This window comes from Triticum aestivum, chromosome 7D (assembly GCF_018294505.1).
Source record: "Triticum aestivum cultivar Chinese Spring chromosome 7D, IWGSC CS RefSeq v2.1, whole genome shotgun sequence".
Lineage (NCBI taxonomy): Eukaryota > Viridiplantae > Streptophyta > Magnoliopsida > Poales > Poaceae > Triticum > Triticum aestivum.
Window position 1 is genome coordinate 198,910,834 of NC_057814.1, and position 18,036 is coordinate 198,928,869.

The 18,036-nt window shown below is 44.3% G+C and overlaps 2 protein-coding genes across 4 annotated transcripts; one reads left to right on the forward strand and one right to left on the reverse strand.

The window, feature by feature from the left end:
• Positions 1 to 4,593: 4,593 nt before the first annotated feature.
• LOC123169939 (protein POOR HOMOLOGOUS SYNAPSIS 1) lies at positions 4,594 to 9,008 on the forward strand. Of its 3 annotated transcripts, none has more exons than XM_044587785.1 (10): positions 4,594 to 4,992; positions 5,959 to 6,075; positions 6,293 to 6,358; positions 7,211 to 7,317; positions 7,413 to 7,588; positions 7,670 to 7,860; positions 8,011 to 8,038; positions 8,110 to 8,231; positions 8,330 to 8,357; positions 8,564 to 9,008. In XM_044587785.1, the coding sequence occupies exons 1-10, from the start codon at positions 4,687 to 4,689 to the stop codon at positions 8,626 to 8,628; spliced, it is 1,206 nt and encodes a 401-aa protein (XP_044443720.1). In that variant the 5' UTR covers positions 4,594 to 4,686; the 3' UTR covers positions 8,629 to 9,008. The 3 variants fall into 3 exon arrangements, with proteins under 3 accessions (XP_044443720.1, XP_044443721.1, XP_044443722.1); XM_044587786.1 differs by having other exon boundaries at positions 8,128 to 8,231; XM_044587787.1 differs by having other exon boundaries at positions 7,691 to 7,860.
• Positions 9,009 to 9,162: 154 nt separating this feature from the next.
• On the reverse strand, positions 9,163 to 10,625 carry LOC123169940 (peroxidase 5). Its single transcript, XM_044587788.1, has 2 exons — positions 10,287 to 10,625; positions 9,163 to 10,191 (listed from the first exon to the last, which is right to left on the reverse strand). The coding sequence occupies exons 1-2, from the start codon at positions 10,518 to 10,520 to the stop codon at positions 9,304 to 9,306; spliced, it is 1,122 nt and encodes a 373-aa protein (XP_044443723.1). The 5' UTR covers positions 10,521 to 10,625; the 3' UTR covers positions 9,163 to 9,303.
• Between the last annotated feature and the right edge of the window lie 7,411 nt (positions 10,626 to 18,036).

The window sequence follows — 18,036 nt, forward strand, 5'->3', positions numbered from 1 at the left end:
TTAAGATTTCTGAGAATATTGATTTGAGCACCCCCTCTCCGAGTGATTTGAGTTTAAGATCCACCAAGATAAAAATCAAGAGCCCAGACTTAGACAGTGGTTGAGCATCACAGTAGTTTTGAGTTAGAGTTCTTGTACCTATTACTCAGTTGTGCACTCTCTAGACAGATAGGTTTCGGCTCGAGTGTTCAAGAGTTATTGTCTTCACCGAGCTAGGTCTTCAGCAACCAAGAATGATTGTGGTTCGCGAAGGTCGACCGAAGGTTTGGAGATCGCCGGCAAGTATCCACCATGAGTGAAATCAACTGAAGTCTGATCAGCTTTGAGTTGAAGGAGAATAGGGTGAAAAGAGTTTATCTTCCGTGTTAAGTCACAGCCCCTCCAACCAGACATAGCCCTTTGGCAGAAGGGTGAACCGGTCTACCAAATCTCTCTGTCACCATCGAGCACCACTGGTTCAATTTACTTCACTGCATTACTTTCGGTAGTTCTCATTTGTGCTCTGTGACGATAGTTTATCTGATCTATTATTCTCTGTCGTATATCTTTCGGCTCTACGGTTGCTGCATCAGTTATCATTCGTAACCTGCAGTGTTGCACTCTCATCATTTTGGTATTCCATCTTAGTTCTTGTTATTTTTTCTGTGTTGTGATCTTTTACCTCATTATAGTTTTGCCTTGATATTATCCATCGCAGTTCATGTCTAGCTCGCTGTCATGATATTATTTCTGTTGGCATACTACGTTACCACTGTTATCATCAAGCCTATTGTATACTATGCTCGGACCATTATTGCATCCTACATAGAAGGTTTTGTTCCTCAATAGTATGCTTGTTTGAATTTTTATCTACCGAATCTTATTTCCGCTAATGTGTTTGGGATCATTTCAAAACATTCGTAAGAATTTTTTAATCTCCCATTCACCCCCCCTAGTCGATATACTCTCGGTCCTAACAGTGTTGCTTGGTTGTCCTACTGGATTGATAACCTTGGTTTCATAACCGAGGGAAATACGTATCTCTACTGTACTGCATCATCCTCTCCTCTTTAGGGAAATCCCAATGCAGCTCACAAGTAGCACACCCCCCTTCATGTATCTCTGCCACCAGCTTCTGCCCATCTTACGGGAAGATGTACTTCAATTTCACCCCATTCGCCCTCTTTCTGTATAGAATGCTATCAGCAAACTGATACATACTTGATTGGCGGGCTACTTTCTCAGCTTCTTTTTGTTCATCGGGAAGTTGACATGTCTGAAGGTAATGGACGATCTGTTGTGCCCATGCCGAAGCCTATGGCTCGACGACAAGTACTAAAGGCATATCATCTGCCGCAGGAACGCTTGCCTCGATGGCAAGGGCCTCATGCCCTACCGGAGCCTACTGCTCACTGACAAGCGTCTGGTTTTTCCCGGCAACTCCCTTCCCGGCGACTGTAGGAAGCTCTACCAGAAACTTCTCGCCAGAATTCAACTTTCTCCTCTTGTCTGGCCTCATCGATGGTACAACTGAAGGCTGATCAGAAGGATCACAAAGGTACCTAGTTCCATAGGTAATTTCTTGGCGGCACGCTTCGACACGTCATCGACAATGTTGTTCTCGGCACGAGGAACATGCTCGGCCTGCAGATCCTCAAAGTGTGCTTCCAATTTCCTCACTTCATCCACATATGCCTCCATCAACGGGCTTTGGTAGTTGTTGTTCACTTGCTTCACCACCAACTGCGAGTCGCCTCTGATGATCAACTTTCTGATACCAAGGTCGATTGCAATGTAGAGTCCGGCAAGTGATGACCCACAAGTATAGGGGATCTATTGTAGTCCTTTCAATAAGTAAGAGTGTCGAACCCAACGAGGAGCAGAAGGAAATGGCAAGCGGTTTTCAGCAAGGTATTATCTACAAGTACTGGAATTATCGGCAATAGATAGTTTGATAGCAAGGTAATTTGTAACGAGCAAATAATAGTAACGGTAACAAAGGTGCAGCAAGGTAGCCCAATCCTTTTTGTAGCAAAGGATAGGCCGGAACGATCTCTTATAATAAACTAAGCGTTCTTGAGGACACACGGGAATTTCATCTAGTCACTTTCATCATGTTTGTTTGATTTGCGTTCGCTACTTTGATAATTTGATATGTGGGTGGATCGGTGCTTGGGTGTTGTTCTTACTTGAACAAGCTTCCCACTTATAATTAACCCCTCTCGCTAGCATCCGCAACTACGAAAGAAGAATTGAGATAAATCTAACCGCAACATTAAACATATGGATCCAAATCAGTCCCTTACGGAATAGCGCATGAACAAGGGTTTAAGCTTCTGTCACTCTAGCAACCCATCATCTAATTACTACTCCGCAATGCATTCCCTTAGGCCTAAAGATGGTGAAGTGTCATGTGGTCGACGTTCACATAACACCACTAAGGGAATCAACGACATACATATCATCAAAAATATCAAACGAATACCAAATTCACATGATTACTTATGACAAGACTTCTCCCATGTCCTCGAGAACAAAAGTAACTACTCACACAACATATTCATGCTCAAGATCAGAGGGGTATTGAATAACATAATAGATCTGAACATATGATCTTCCACCAAATAAACCAACTAGCATCAACTACAAGATGTAGTCAACACTACTAGCAACCCACAGGTACCAATATAAGGTTTTGATACAAAGATTGAATACAAGAGATGAACTAGAGTTTGAGATGAGATGGTGCTGGTGAAGATGTTGATGAAGATTGATCCTCCCACAGTGAGAGGGTTGTTGGTGATGATGATGGCTTTGATTTCCCCCTCCCGGAGGGAAGTATCCCCAGCGGAATCGCTCCGCTGGAGAGCAAAAGTGCTCCTGCCCAAGTTCCGCCTCGAGACAACGGTGCTCCGTCTCGGAAGTCCTCTCCTTATTTTTTTTCTAGGGCAAATGTGCTTATATACCAGAAGATGGGCACCGAAGGCTGGCCAGTGGCCCCACAAGCCACCAGGGCGCTCCTGGGGGGAGGCACGCCCTGGTGCCTTGTGGGCACCTGGGTGGACCCCTCTGGTACTTCTTTCCACCAGTATTTTTTATTTATTCCAAGGTAAATCTCCGTAAAATTTCAGCTCATTTGGAGATGTGTAGAATATGTATCTCTGACATAGCTTTTTAAGGTTCTGAATTCTAGCTGCCGGCAATCTCCCTGTTCGTTTAAACCTTGCATATTATGGGAGAAAAGACATTAGAATTACTCCACAAAGTATTATATTGATTAAAAACACTATAAGTAACAGTAGGAAAACATGATGCAAAATGGATGTATCAACTCCCCCAAGCTTAGACCTTCTTTGCCCTCAAGAGAAAGCCGATATCAAAAATCATGACCACACGTTTGGAGAGAGAGAGAGAGAGAGAGAGAGAGAGAGAGGTGTCCATAAAAACAAAATACGAACATAGTAGCATCATGATCATTATTATAGCAACAACGTTTACTATCATAAAACTTCTCATGAGCAAGTATTCATCACAACAACGAAGTATATGGCATAAACTTTATTGAAAACTAACAAACTATGTTCTAAGTCAACAATGCAATTACGATTCATCATATTTTCAGGAAGGTTCTCATGTCGGAGCTTTTTTCGCAAGTTCACATACTCAACCATCATTTAGTTGTCTATGATTGCTAACACTCACAACATATATATGGAGCAAAAAGTTTCAGCCAGACACATAGAAAGATAGGGGCTTATAGGGTGTGTTTGGATTGTGGCCAAAGTGCACCTTACCAAAATTTTGGTCATGAGCCAAAGATTGGTCTTTGTTTGGATGGTTGCCAATTTTTTGGCATGCAATGAACTCTAGCCAACTCTAGTTCATTTTTCTTGCCAATGTTAGCCAAATCATGGGCAACCGAAACCTCAACCAAAATTTTGGCTAGCCGATGCTTTGGTGGGGCAACCTTGGGCACAAACCAAACACACACATAATTTTGCCTCCCAACTTATTCATCTCAAGGGTGATGTCAACAACAATAACTCATGATCACTCATATCCAACTGGATACGCTCCTCTGTAACTTAGCTCATACACAATCAATCCACCAAAATAGGAGTATGGTCTTACACCTCACGGTGACTCGAACCTAGGTAAATCCCTTGTGTTGATTGTTCATTTTGCTCTTTATGTTCGTCGATCCATAGTCGAACCGCAAAGGGGTCGTTGTCGGTCCCATAGATTGTTGTACCTCGACAGAAGGTAGCCTTTCTATTGTTGCTATCGGGTTAACGAGCATGTGTTTTTGTCCAACCCAAGTAGTGTCTTTTCTTTTAGGATCAAAACCCAAGTAGTGTTTTGATGGGTGGACTTCTATCATGTTTGTATGGCTAGGCTGAGTTGGACTATTTTAAGAAAAATCAACTGAAATTGAATTGGGGTTAGTCGATTTCAATAATACATGAATGTTATCTGTCCGTTGGATCACAAATCAACGGCGAATCAAAACTCACTGAACCAAATTCTGAATTCAGGCAATTCTTCCATAGCCGTTCCCTTTACTTTTCTCTTTCTTTCATGAGCTAGCCGTTACGAGGCATAGCAGCTGCTACATCCACTCACACCATTGCACACCGAAAGGCGCTACAAAAACCCCAAAGCAAAGCGGCAGATACGGAAATACTACCTCGGCATCGGCGTCGCGCCATGGTGGCGGTGGGCGCCGGCGACGACGGCTGGGCGCGGCTCACCTCGCGCTCTGACGCCGCGGAGGGCCAGGGGCGGAGGCAGGAATGGGAGGTGGAGTTCGCCCGCTACTTCGCTTCCCCCCTGCGCGACACCTCGACGCCGCCGCCGCCGCCGCCGCCCGGCGTCCGTTACGTCACCAGCGCCACGGATTGCCGTCCCGGCGCCTGGCTCCCCGCCGCCACCCCTGCCGCTCTTCGCGTCTCCCGCTCCAGCCACCCCTCCGCGGCCCCAGTCCTCACCGTCTCCGTCGTCGGCGTCGTCTTCGTCCGTACCGTCTCCCTTCCCTTCCCTTCCCCTCTTCTTATCTGCGTGGCTGCTTGGTGTTATGTGTTTGGTGAACGCGATTAGTTGTGCTCGCTTGTTTGTGAAGGAACTTGGGGATTGGACGGATTGGTTGTAGTTTTGACGAGTCGTGTTACATGTGCTCTGAATTCATTTGCTTCATGAACTTGTGAGGATGTGCTGGGATATGATACTACACGCACTCTGATTTCGTTTCGTTGAAGTGATCGTGGATTGTGATGGTGTGGATTTTGAAAGAGGACCTGATGCCCTGATATTTGTGTATTGTACTCCACTGTGTAGGTGGAATCCATTCATGTTTTCATGCAATCAACAAGTGTAAAAACAAGGCTCGTTATCATCCTAGTATTTTTTTTATATTTATTTTTTCCCCATGCACGCACTGTACCTCTCTAATCTGCAAAGAAATGGTGAATGCTGTATTAGTGTTCAGACATGAGGTGAGGCGTCAGGGATATTGATGTTTCTGTGTGTTCATAATGTTGTTATTTATAGTAAGTTTGTGGATCATTTGAATTGTTCTGCATAAACACATTTGTTCTTTGGTCAGATTTCTATATTGAGTCCTGCCATACCATCATTTTGTACCAATTTTTCGGGCATTTGGTCTTTAGGTATTTACTGTAATAATTATAATATGCATATGCTTCAGGGTATGCCATGCTTTCATGGCCTTTAGGCAGAGAAAATTAACTTGATGTTCTTTTTATCTCAGTGGGTGTTGTAAATAATTCTGAAAAGAAGTCCCACGTGTATATGTGGGATAACCTTGAGAACCTGCAAAGTTTTGTGAAAATGCTTTTGTTTTGTAGCTAGGGTGGGGATCCTAGTTCTTCAACAATTTCTTCTAAATTGCACGTTTATTGTTATGTTTATTATTCTACAGAAGTTAACTAGTTAGCATTGTCGCCTTTGCTTGTGGCACAGGAGGAGCACTTTGTGTCTATCCTCAACTTCTCATGGCCTCAGCTCACATGTGGGGGACAATGCCCAGGAAGTGGGAGCAGGGTGGTCTTTGTGAGCTTTTGTGATAAATCCAAGCAGGCAAGTCTTGTATAACTCAAATGTGATTCTGCTGACTTGCTTAGTTGAGTGCTGTACTGCACTGACTTGGTGACTTCACTGACTTACCTACAAATTTGAAAGTATTCAGAACAGATGGAGGTTGTGTTCATATGATGTTTATGCACATGGCATTTTCACATTCTTAATAACAAAAATATGTGTACAGTCATGATCACATCAGTTACTCTCGCTGCAGATACAGAAGTTTGCTCTACGTTTTCCACAGCTCGGTGATATGGAGTCGTTCTTAAATTGCGTGAAGGTGGAATTTCCTGTCTTTCTGATATCCTAACCATGTGAGGCTATGACGTTATGTGGAGTCTTGGGACTTCTTATGCCATCTTTTCTTACCGGCTCTTTCCATGGTCACTTGTAAATTGTAATACAGTATTACACATGCTGTATACTTGTATTCAGAATGGAAAGTTGGAGATATCATTATGACATCTTTTAAGTGTAGTTGCTTATTCTTTGTGTGAGCTTGTACTGAGAAATAAAAATGTAATATCAATCTGGGGAACATAGGTTTTCTTATGCGCGTAATGAAACCTCTTGATCATATCAATTTTTTTATGCCAACTACCAAATAAAGCTAGTCTTATGCAAAGGACAGCAGGCAGTTGTTGATCAACAGTACATATAATTATGTGCGGACAAGCAATCTTTTGAAAAATTCCTTAGTATTTACCGAATTTGTGCTACCTTTTCTGAGTTATGTACAACCAATATTTGATGGGTGTATCCATTCTTCACTAATGTTGAATGTACATCCCTAATGTAATATGCGCACATGGCTACATATTGTTACAGTGCTGGATGGAACCATGTAGGTGCTTTTGGCACTCCAGCTCAGTTTAACTTCACTACATTTGCTCCTGCGCCCAGATTACTTTTTATGAAAATAAGAAATTGCAGTGGTGATAGTTATCACTTAGCATTTCTGCACAACTTAAATTGCAGGGGTGCAACGCCACTACTGCAGTTGTGAAATTGGCCATTCATGCTAGTTATAGAATATATTTTAGTATACAGAGAAAGGAAGATCTTCACTAGTTTCGCTTTTGCTTTGTGAGCTTTGGCAAGCACTAAATTAATTTCTGTTGTTGGTTAAAAGGAATGCTTAGGTGACACCATGGATATCACATCATCTGGATGCGACTACATATGTGAAGATTCATCATCACGATCAGAATATATTGCTTCCAATGAACTTCCCCACAGGTGAAACACTAGAGCTGTTTTGGGTTTATATGCTGCACGACATAGTCTCTGTGATAACATTATGCTGTAATGCATGGGCCTGATGATGCTTCAAGCTTCGAGGAGCCAGCTTCAGATCACAGGACAGAGGCACCAGCATTATGCTACCATGAGGAACCAGACCTGTCTGTTTCTGAACCTCTCTTTACTTCCAACATTGACAATATCAACTCTGGTTTCCCTCTTAGTTTCACTGAAATGCTGACAAATTTGTCAACTGAGACTGAACATGGTTAGTGAATTCCTGTTTGATTAGGTTATACTTAAAGCACATTTTATTTATTTTTGATTTTTCTTGGTTTATGCATGAAAGCATTGTGCATGTACGGATCAGATGCAGTGGACCTGCATCAACTGGCTGAAACTGACCATCCTCAAGAGGTAATGTATGGCGGATCAGATGCGGAGGACCTGCATCAAACTGACCATCCTCAAGAGGTAGTGCATGCCGGATCAGATGCGGAGGACCGGCATCAACTGAGTGGAACTGACCGTCCTCAAGAGGTAATGTATGCTAAATACTGCAAATTTTATGTTCTTTTGACCATCCTATAACAATAAGCCAAGCGATTCTGGCCCCTCTAGTCTCGTCTTTTTAAATACTGCAAAAAAAATCTACTTAAGTAATGTTCTTTATATTTGTAACTTTTGCAGGTGTTCACACAAGATACTTGTCATGATGGTACAAAAAATTTCAGCTTCATTTGCCGCTTATGTGTCTTGACGTTTCCATTTTTTCTGACAAGTATACAGTATTTCCTTCAATGGCAGTTGCCAGTAATGAAAATACTGCTGATAAAGAAACTGATACTAGCAAGTCAACAAAAGAAATTGATACTAGTAAATCAACAAGTGATATTATGGCAAGGATAAAGGTATTTTGTTCTCATCGAGAATCTCCAAGTTGCTCCGCTAGTTTTTCCCTCTTAATCCAACATACAGTTATCTTATGTTTATTGTTTTACTTTTGCAGACATATATGGCTGATGAGTCATTCCATGGTACGCTTTCTACCCCTCTTCTTGCAGTACTAGTAAAGTATTAAGATAAACAAAAGGGAAAACATAAAATCATTTTTCTCAGAATTTTCATCACCACTACATAGAATCCTCATTTGGAAACCCATGCGATGAATTGTATTACCACTGCATAGAATCCTCGCTTCACCGCCCTGTGTTGTATTGATTTTGTGCTTTGCCTTTCCTAGATATGCTGTCCAAGCTTGAGAGAGTCATTGATGAACTGGGTGTGGACTTGTCACTCTACTCCTAGATATATAGGCAAACCTCCTCATTGCCGTGTGAAGCCTCTGTTTTCCCTGCTCCGCTGGAAATTGAAATGGAGAATGCGGTGCTAGTTCACTCGGTGGTTCCTGAATTGCTGCTTCTAATCCTAGCAAAGTAGTCACGTACGCATGGATAGGAACTTAGCGGGGCTTATATATTGTGCATCATTATGTGTTATGTACATTGGTGTATTGTGTTATGCCTATGCTGCTGCGTGAGAACAGATGGTACGAAAATAGCAAATCATGCAGTACATGCATAATGATATAAGATCAAGGGTCATTGATAATAGCATTGTAGTATGGATAAAACGGTAGAAGTACTAGTTGAATAACAAGTCACGCAATATTTGTTATCAGTACCAAAGGGATGGTTTATTCGGTTTGGGTGAACGTACATCTTATTCCAAGCTGATAAGTAAACGTGCAAACGGCACAAGCACGACATATATGAGTACATGATTGGCTCAAGCCATATTCATCATTAGACCGAAGACGGTAATAATAATAAAATGGCGAGCAATGCAAATCAAATGCACCAGTGAAACTTAAACTTGTCAGCTGCGCTGGAGTGGGTATATATAGAGGTGGAGCAGCAGGCTGGTCCGTCTAGGAGTAGGAGTAGGAGAGGAGAGGAGATGGATATGGATGGCAAAGGCAAGTTAGTCCTGCTGGAAGCCACGGATGAACCAGTTGATCATCTGGAGCATGGGGTGCTTGGGGGGCTTGAGAAAGTGGATGGGCATCCAGCGGACCCCCCTGGCCTTGTTCACCATCCGGCAGTCCCGCCTGATCTGCCCCTTGTTCTTCTTGACGATCACGTCCAGCTTGCTCACCTTCTGCATCGCCTCCCCGAACCTCTGCTGGAACAGCGCGTCGTCCTTGGCGTACTGCTCCACCAGCGGCCTCGTCTGCGGGTCCAGCGCCAGCGTGTTGTCCGAGGTCAGCAGGCTCCGCCGCGCCAGCAGCTCCTGGTAGTAGGCGTTGTCCAGCTTCTCCCCGGTGCGCTCGTCGAAGTTCACCTTGGGCGCCTGCTGCGGGATGTCGTCCGGCTTGGGCCGCGGGCAAATCTTCCGCAGCCGCTGCGCGAACGCCGGGTCCAGCGACGGGTCGATGTCCGCCGTCTTGGAGAAGCCGTAGATGCGGTTGGAGAACATGAAGCAGTGCGCGCCCCCGATGGAGTGCGCGCCGGAGAGCGTCACCAGGTCCTGCTGCGACAGGCCCCGGCTCGCGAACAGCTCCGTCAGCCGCGGCACCGTGTGCCCCGGCACCGGGAAGTTGCCCGGCAGGTCGTCCATCCGGGAGTGCGTGCCGTCGCGCCGCCCGGCGGGCACCTCGTAGCTCGGCAGCCCCGCCGCCACCGCCGCATCGCGCGCCGCGAACGACAGGATGTCGGAGCACGACACCGTGCGCGGGCACATGGCCTCGAGGCTCGCCTTGGCCACGTCGATCGTCTGCAGGCCGTGCAGGGTGAACCCGTTCGCCGACGACTCCTTCTCCGGGACGTCGCCCGACGGAGACTCGTCCAGCAGGATGGACGCGTCGCACCCCTACACCAAAGCACACCGGCCGTGATAATTAAGAAACATTCTGCATTGGCTGGCATGGCTCGTGGGCGTGGTGATCACCGATCATGCATGCATACCGTGATGAAGCAGTCGTGGAAGAAGATGCGGATGAGGCCCGGGGCGATGGTGTGGTCCATGCCGTAGTCGTTCGTCACCACGTCGCGGACCACCTGCTCGGCCTCCGGGCACGTCCTGTTGTAGAACCCCACCGTCAGGCCTTCGACGACGACCGCCTCGACGACGGCGAGGCGCGGGGCCGTCGCCAGCAAAAGGGAGACTAGGAGCAGCGTCGCCATCGAGAGCCGCGACATGCCGGCCGGCCGGTTCAAGCAGCACAAGGGAGAAGAGGTGAGGCGAGCTAGAGGAGATGGCTCGACGGAATGAGCTGCATTTTTGCTGGCAGCAGGGGGGGCTGTGGAAGCTTAAGTGCGTGTTCGTTTCGAGAGGTCGAGCAACTTAAGCCTCATATTCTTTAGCCGGCCACTTGCTTTTTGTGGAGGATGTTCTAAGAATAGGCCCGTCGACGGACGGTCAAACTAGCCTGGATATATTTGACAGCTACCAAAAACAACAGAATGCTGTTTACGCAATGTGATAACCACATGCAAAAATGTTTAGGCTAGAATGATGGGGAATTGTATGCACTCCCAGAAAATCAAGGTGGTTTAGGCATTCAAGAGCTCTACGTCAAAACACAACAAATTTCTTCTCATTAAGTGGTTTTTCGAAATTTCTCTGTTCTCACCAAAGATAGAGCAACTCTAGCAGAGTCGTCATATCGACCCAATCAGCATAATAATCCAATAGATTGATTTTGGCCCGCAAGACCACTCTAGCATAGTCACAATTCTAGTTGTTTCCTTGCAGAATTTGCACACACAATGAGGGTAACAGAGATGTGTAATGCTTACAGGTTCATTGTTGTTGCATTGGAAGTCATGATGGGGAAGCATCCCCCTGAGTTTCTAACCTCTTTGCCAACAATTTCTTAATCACAAGATGATGATTTACTCAAGGGCATATTGGACCCGCGCTTCAATCATTTAGCAAAACAACCTGCAAAAGATGTTGTGTTCATCGTCAGAATATCACTTGCTTGCACCAGGGTTAATCCTTAATCAAGGCCTTCAATGTGATATGCAACACATGCATAGGCTTACCACTCCCGAGCATTTAAACCTATCGCAATAAACAAGTTAACCGTCATTGACAAAGCTGTGTGGAGGTAGGGGGCCATCGCCCCCTGCCTGGGACCAAATTGTGAAGATTTTTTTTGGAAAGTGCTTTGTTTGAATAAAATACTATGTAGAATTCTTGTTGGGGACTTCATTGAAATACACCTTCAGCAATCCAAAGATCCTTGAAGAAAATGTGAAGGTAAATAACAATATAATCAATGAGAAACCGAAACTCAAGAAAATGCTCTTTCGATCAATGTCATTGCATAATCCAGACACTACTACCTCCGTCCGAGCTTAAAGGGCCGTTTGGCCACCCAGTCGAGTCCACCTTTTTAAGGTCGCATGCATGCAAGAGCCTAGTACTATAGCTAGTTGACTCAAAACAAAAAGCGAGTACTACCTCCATCCAGGTGCATAGGGTGTTAAATAAAAATTTAGTATTCCAAATATGTAAGTCACCATGCACGGAAGGAGCTCCTCATTCCCCGCGATCATTGATTTTCATTTTACATGATGCTATTTTCATTGGTTGACGTATTAAATATGACTTGCATGCCGCTCTTAAGGAATTAATGACATGAAAACCCAACGTAATGGTTGTCTCTTCCTAAAGGAACTACTTACACATGGTCATGGAGGCAGCAAGGTTGATGAAGATGGCTCTGACAATGGCTTCTCCTCTGGCAAGGCTCCAGAATAGGGCTCCAGAGGGCTCCAGATAGGATCTCTTCAGAACAAGGGCTTACGACGACAGATGGTTTCGGTATTTATATGAATTTAAGGCGGTGGGATTGGACTAAGGTGGTGCTTGTGGGCCCCACATGGACAAGGGGCGTGGTTACCTCCTGGCCCCGCCACCTATCCTTGTGGGTCCCTCGTGACTCGTCTCAATCTCTCCCGAAGCTTCTTGTGTTTCCGTTTGCCCAAAATATCATGTTAAATCTGCAACGTATTTTGACCTCCATAGATATTGATTTCCTGCAAAACCAAAAAAAGCGGAAAACAATAACTGACACTGGGCACTAAAATAATAGGTTGGTCCATGAAAATAATATAAATTGCTATAAATATATATATATGTGATAATATAATAGCATATGGAACAATAAAAATTATAAATACGTTTGAAACGCATCAGTGCCTGGTGCCGGTGATGTCTGTCACGCAACTTTATTCTAATAGACTCTGTTGGGTCTTCAAGCGCATAGTTTTATAGGGCAGTAGCACATTTTTGTGAAGTGGATGACCTAAGGTTTATCAATCCGTGGGAGGTGCATGACGAAGATGGCCTCTTTCAAACAACCATGCAATCAAATACAAGAAATCTCTTGTGTACCCAACACACCCAATATAGTTGTCAATTATATAGATGCACTAGTTCAGTGAAGAAATGATAATAGAAGCGTAACATAGATGATAGAGACATGTTCTTATAATCTGAACAACTAAAAACAGCAAGGTATAGCAAGTAGGAAAAGCGAGCAAAACATTGTCTCAATGCTTAGAAATAAGGCCTAGAGTTCATATTTTCACTAGTGCAATCTCTCAACATCATTAACATAATTGAATCACATAACAATCCCTCAAAGTGCGGCAAAGAATCACTCCAAAGTATCTATTCCTATCAAAGAAAGTAGGATAACATCCTTTAGGTAGTAAACCACCTCAAAGTTGTGTTTCCAATCAATCTTATGAACCGCCTGTCGGTGTCAAAACCGGCTGATCTCGGGTAGGGGGTCCCGAACTGTGCGTCTGAGGATCGAAGGTAATAGGAGACGGGGGACACGATGTTTACCCAGGTTCGTGTTGGGGAACGTAGTAATTTCAAAAATTTCTACGCGCACGCAAGATCATGGTGATGCATAGCAATGAGAGGGGAGAGTGTTGTCCACGTACCCTCGTAGACCGAAAGCAGAAGCGTTAACACAACGCGGTTGATGTAGTCGTACGTCTTCACGATCTGACCGATCAAGTACCGAATGCACGGCACCTCCGAGTTCAGCACACGTTCAGCTCGATGACGTCCCTCGAACTCCGATCCAGCCGAGTGTTGAGGGAGAGTTTCGTCTGCACGACGGCGTGGTGACGATGATGATGTTCTACCGACGCAGGGCTTCGCCTAAGCACCGCTACGATATTATCGAGGTGTAATATGGTGGAGGGCGGCACCGCACACGGCTAAGAGATCAATAGATCAATTGTTGTATCTATGGGGTGCCCCCCTGCCCCCGTATATAAAGGAGCAAGGGGGGAGGCGGCCGGCCTAGGAGGAGGGCGCGCCAAGGGGGGAGTCCTACTCCCACCGGGAGTAGGACTCCTCCTTTCCTTGTTGGAGTAGGAGAAGGGAAGGGAGAAGGAGAAGGAAAGAAGGGGGCGCCCCCCTCCCTAGTCCAATTCGGACTAGTCCATGGGGGGGGTGCGGCCACCCTTTGAGGCCTTTCTCTCCTTTCCCGTATGGCCCATTAAGGCCCAATACGAATTCCCGTAACTCTCCGGTACTCCGAAAAATACCCGAATCACTCGAAACCTTTCCGATGTCCGAATATAGTCGTCCAATATATCGATCTTTACGTCTCGACCATTTCGAGACTCTTCGTCATGTCCCCGATCTCATCCGGGACTCCGAACTCCTTCGGTACATCAAAACTCATAAACTCATAATAAAACCGTCATCGTAACGTTAAGCGTGCGGACCCTACGGGTTCGAGAACTATGTAGACATGACCGAGACACGTCTCCGGTCAATAACCAATAGCGGGACCTGGATGCCCATATTGGCTCCCACATATTCTACGAAGATCTTTATCGGTCAAACCGCATAACAACATACGTTGTTCCCTTTGTCATCGGTATGTTACTTGCCCGAGATTCGATCGTTCGTATCTTAATACCTAGTTCAATCTCGTTACCGGCAAGTCTCTTTACTCGTTCCGTAATACATCATCTCGCAACAAACTCATTAGTTGCAATGCTTGCAAGGCTTAAGTGATGTGCATTACCGAGAGGGCCCAGAGATACCTCTCCGACAATCGGAGTGACAAATCCTAATCTCGAAATACGCCAACCCAACAAGTACCTTCGGAGACACCTGTAGAGCACCTTTATAATCACCCAGTTACGTTGTGACGTTTGGTAGCACACAAAGTGTTCCTCCGGTAAACGGGAGTTGCATAATCTCATAGTCATAGGAACATGTATAAGTCATGAAGAAAGCAATAGCAACATACTAAACGATCGAGTGCTAAGCTAACGGAATGGGTCAAGTCAATCACATCATTCTCCTAATGATGTGATCCCGTTAATCAACTGACAACTCATGTCTATGGCTAGGAAACATAACCATCTTTGATCAACGAGCTAGTCAAGTAGAGGCATACTAGTGACACTCTGTTTGTCTATGTATTCACACATGTATCATGTTTCCGGTTAATACAATTCTAGCATGAATAATAAACATTTATCATGATATAAGGAAATAAATAATAACTTTATTATTGCCTCTAGGGCATATTTCCTTCAGTCTCCCACTTGCACTAGAGTCAATAATCTAGATTACACAGTAATGATTCTTACACCCATGGAGCCTTGGTGCTGATCATGTTTTGCTCGTGGAAGAGGCTTAGTCAACGGGTCTGCAACATTCAGATCCGTATGTATCTTCTAAATTTCTATGTCTCCCACCTGGACTAAATCCCGGATGGAATTGAAGCGTCTCTTGATGTGCTTGGTTCTCTTGTGAAATCTGGATTCCTTTGCCAAGGCAATTGCACCAGTATTGTCACAAAAGATTTTCATTGGACCCGATGCACTAGATATGACACCTAGATCGGATATGAACTCCTTCATCCAGACTCCTTCATTTGCTGCTTCCGAAGCAGCTATGTACTCCGCTTCACATGTAGATCCCGCCATGACGCTTTGTTCAGAACTGCACCAACTGACAGCTCCACCGTTCAATGTAAACATGGATCCGGTTTGCGATTTAGAATTGTCCGGATCAGTGTTAAAGCTTGCATCAACGTAACCATTTACGATGAGCTCTTTGTCACCTCCATATACGAGAAACATATCCTTGGTCCTTTTCAGGTATTTCAGGATGTTCTTGCCCGCTGTCTAGTGATCCACTCCTGGATTACTTTGGTACCTTCCTGCTAGACTTATAGCAAGGCATACATCAGGTCTGGTACACAGCATTGCATACATGATAGAGCCTATGGCTGAAGCATAGGGGACATCTTTCATCTTCTCTCTATCTTCTGCAGTGGCCGGGCATTGAGTCTTACTCAACTTCACACCTTGTAACACAGGCAAGAACCCTTTCTTTGCTTGATCCATTTTGAACTTCTTCAAAACTTTGTCAAGGTATGTGCTTTGTGAAAGTCCAATTAAGCGTCTTGATATATCTCTATAGATCTTGATGCCCTATATATACGCAGCTTCACCGAGGTCTTTCATTGAAAAACTCTTATTCAAGTATCCCTTTATGCTATCCAGAAATTCTATATCATTTCCAATCAGCAATATGTCATCCACATATAATATCAGAAATGCTACAGAGCTCCCACTCACTTTCTTGTAAATACAGGCTTCTCCAAAAGTCTGTACAAAACCAAATGCTTTGATCACTCTATCAAAGCGTTTATTCCAACTCCGAGAGGCTTGCACCAGTCCATAAATGGATCGCTGGATCATGCACACTTTGTTAGCTCCCTTTGGATCGACAAAACCTTCTCGTTGCATCATATACAATTCTTCTTCCAGAAATCCATCCAGGAATGCAGTTTTGACATCCATTTGCCAAATTTCATAATCATAAAATGCGGCAATTGCTAACATGATTCAGACAGACTTAAGCATCGCTACGGGTGAGAAGGTCTCATCGTAGTCAATCCCTTGAACTTGTCGAAAACCTTTTGCAACAAGTCGAGCTTTATAGACAGTAACATTACCGTCAGCGTCAGTCTTCTTCTTGAAGATCCATTTATTTTCAATGGCTTGCTGATCATCGGGCAAGTCAACCAAAGTCCATACTTTGTTCTCATACATGGATCCCATCTCGGATTTCATGGCCTCAAGCCATTTTGCGGAATCTGGGCTCACCATCGCTTCTTCATAGTTTGTAGGTTCGTCATGGTCTAGTAACATAACCTCCAGAACAGGATTGCCGTACCACTCAGGTGCAGATCTTACTCTGGTTGACCTACGAGGTTCAGTAATAACTTGATCTGAAGTTTCATGATCATCATCATTAACTTCCTCACTAATTGGTGTAGGCGTCGCAGAAACCGGTTTCTGTGATGAACTACTTTCCAATAAGGGAGCAGGTACAGTTACCTCATCAAGTTCTACTTTCCTCCCACTCACTTCTTTCGAGAGAAACTCCTTCTCCTGAAAAATTCCAAATTTAGCAACAAAAGTTTTTCCTTCGGATCTGTGATAGAAGGTGTACCCAACAGTTTCCTTTGGGTATCCTATGAAGACACATTTCTCTGATTTGGGTTCGTGCTTATCAGGTTGAAGTTTTTTCACATAAGCATCGCAGCCCCAAACTTTAAGAAACGACAACTTTGGTTTCTTGCCAAACCACAGTTCATAAGGCGTCGTCTCAACGGATTTTGATGGTGCCCTATTTAACGTGAATGCAGCCGTCTCTAAAGCATAACCCCAAAACGATAGCGGTAAATCAGTAAGAGACATCATAGATCGCACCATATCTAGTAAAGTACGATTACGACGTTCGGACACACCATTACGTTGTGGTGTTCCGGGTGGCGTGAGTTGCGAAACTATTCCGCATTGTTTCAAATGAAGACCAAACTCATAACTCAAATATCCTCCTCCACGATCAGATTGTAGAAATTTTATTTTCTTGTTACAATGATTTTCAACTTCACTCTGAAATTCTTTGAACTTTTCAAATGTTTCAGACTTATGTTTCATTAAGTAGATATACCCATATCTGCTCAAATCATCTGTGAAGGTGAGAAAATAACGATATCCTCCACGAGCCTCAATATTCATCAGACCACATACATCTGTATGTATGATTTCTAACAAATCTGTTGCTCTCTCCATAGTTCCGGAGAACGGTATTTTAGTCATCTTGCCCATGAGGCACGGTTCGCAAGTACCAAGTGATTCATAATCAAGTGGTTCCAAAAGTCCATCAGTATGGAGTTTCTTCATGCGCTTTACACCGATATGACCTAAACGGCAGTGCCACAAATAAGTTGCACTATCATTATCAACTCTGCATCTTTTGGCTTCAATATTATGAATATGTGTATCACTACTATCGAGATTCAACAAAAATAGACCACTCTTCAAGGGTGCATGACCATAAAAGATATTACTCATATAAATAGAACAACCATTATTCTCTGATTTAAATGAATAACCGTCTCGCATCAAACAAGATCCAGATATAATGTTCATGCTTAACGCTGGCACCAAATAACAATTATTTAGGTCTAAAACTAATCCCGAAGGTAGATGTAGAGGTAGCGTGCCGACCGCGATCACATCGACTTTGGAACCATTTCCCACGCGCATCGTCACCTCATCCTTAGCCAATCTTCGCTTAATCCGTAGCCCCTGTTTTGAGTTGCAAATATTAGCAACAGAACCGGTATCAAATACCCAGGTG

What these genes read in the sequence shown, in the direction of transcription:
- LOC123169940 (XM_044587788.1), bottom strand. Translation starts at nt 10,520, where the DNA reads ATGTCGCGGCTCTCGATGGCGACGCTGCTCCTAGTCTCCCTTTTGCTG. An exon ending in TCCACGACTGCTTCATCACG is followed by an intron (nt 10,192 to 10,286) that starts GTATGCATGCAT and finishes GCTTTGGTGTAG; the next exon opens with GGGTGCGACGCGTCCATCCT.
- LOC123169939 (XM_044587785.1), top strand. Translation starts at nt 4,687, where the DNA reads ATGGTGGCGGTGGGCGCCGGCGACGACGGCTGGGCGCGGCTCACCTCG. An exon ending in CGTTCTTAAATTGCGTGAAG is followed by an intron (nt 6,359 to 7,210) that starts GTGGAATTTCCT and finishes GTTGGTTAAAAG; the next exon opens with GAATGCTTAGGTGACACCAT. An exon ending in GTCAACTGAGACTGAACATG is followed by an intron (nt 7,589 to 7,669) that starts GTTAGTGAATTC and finishes TATGCATGAAAG; the next exon opens with CATTGTGCATGTACGGATCA.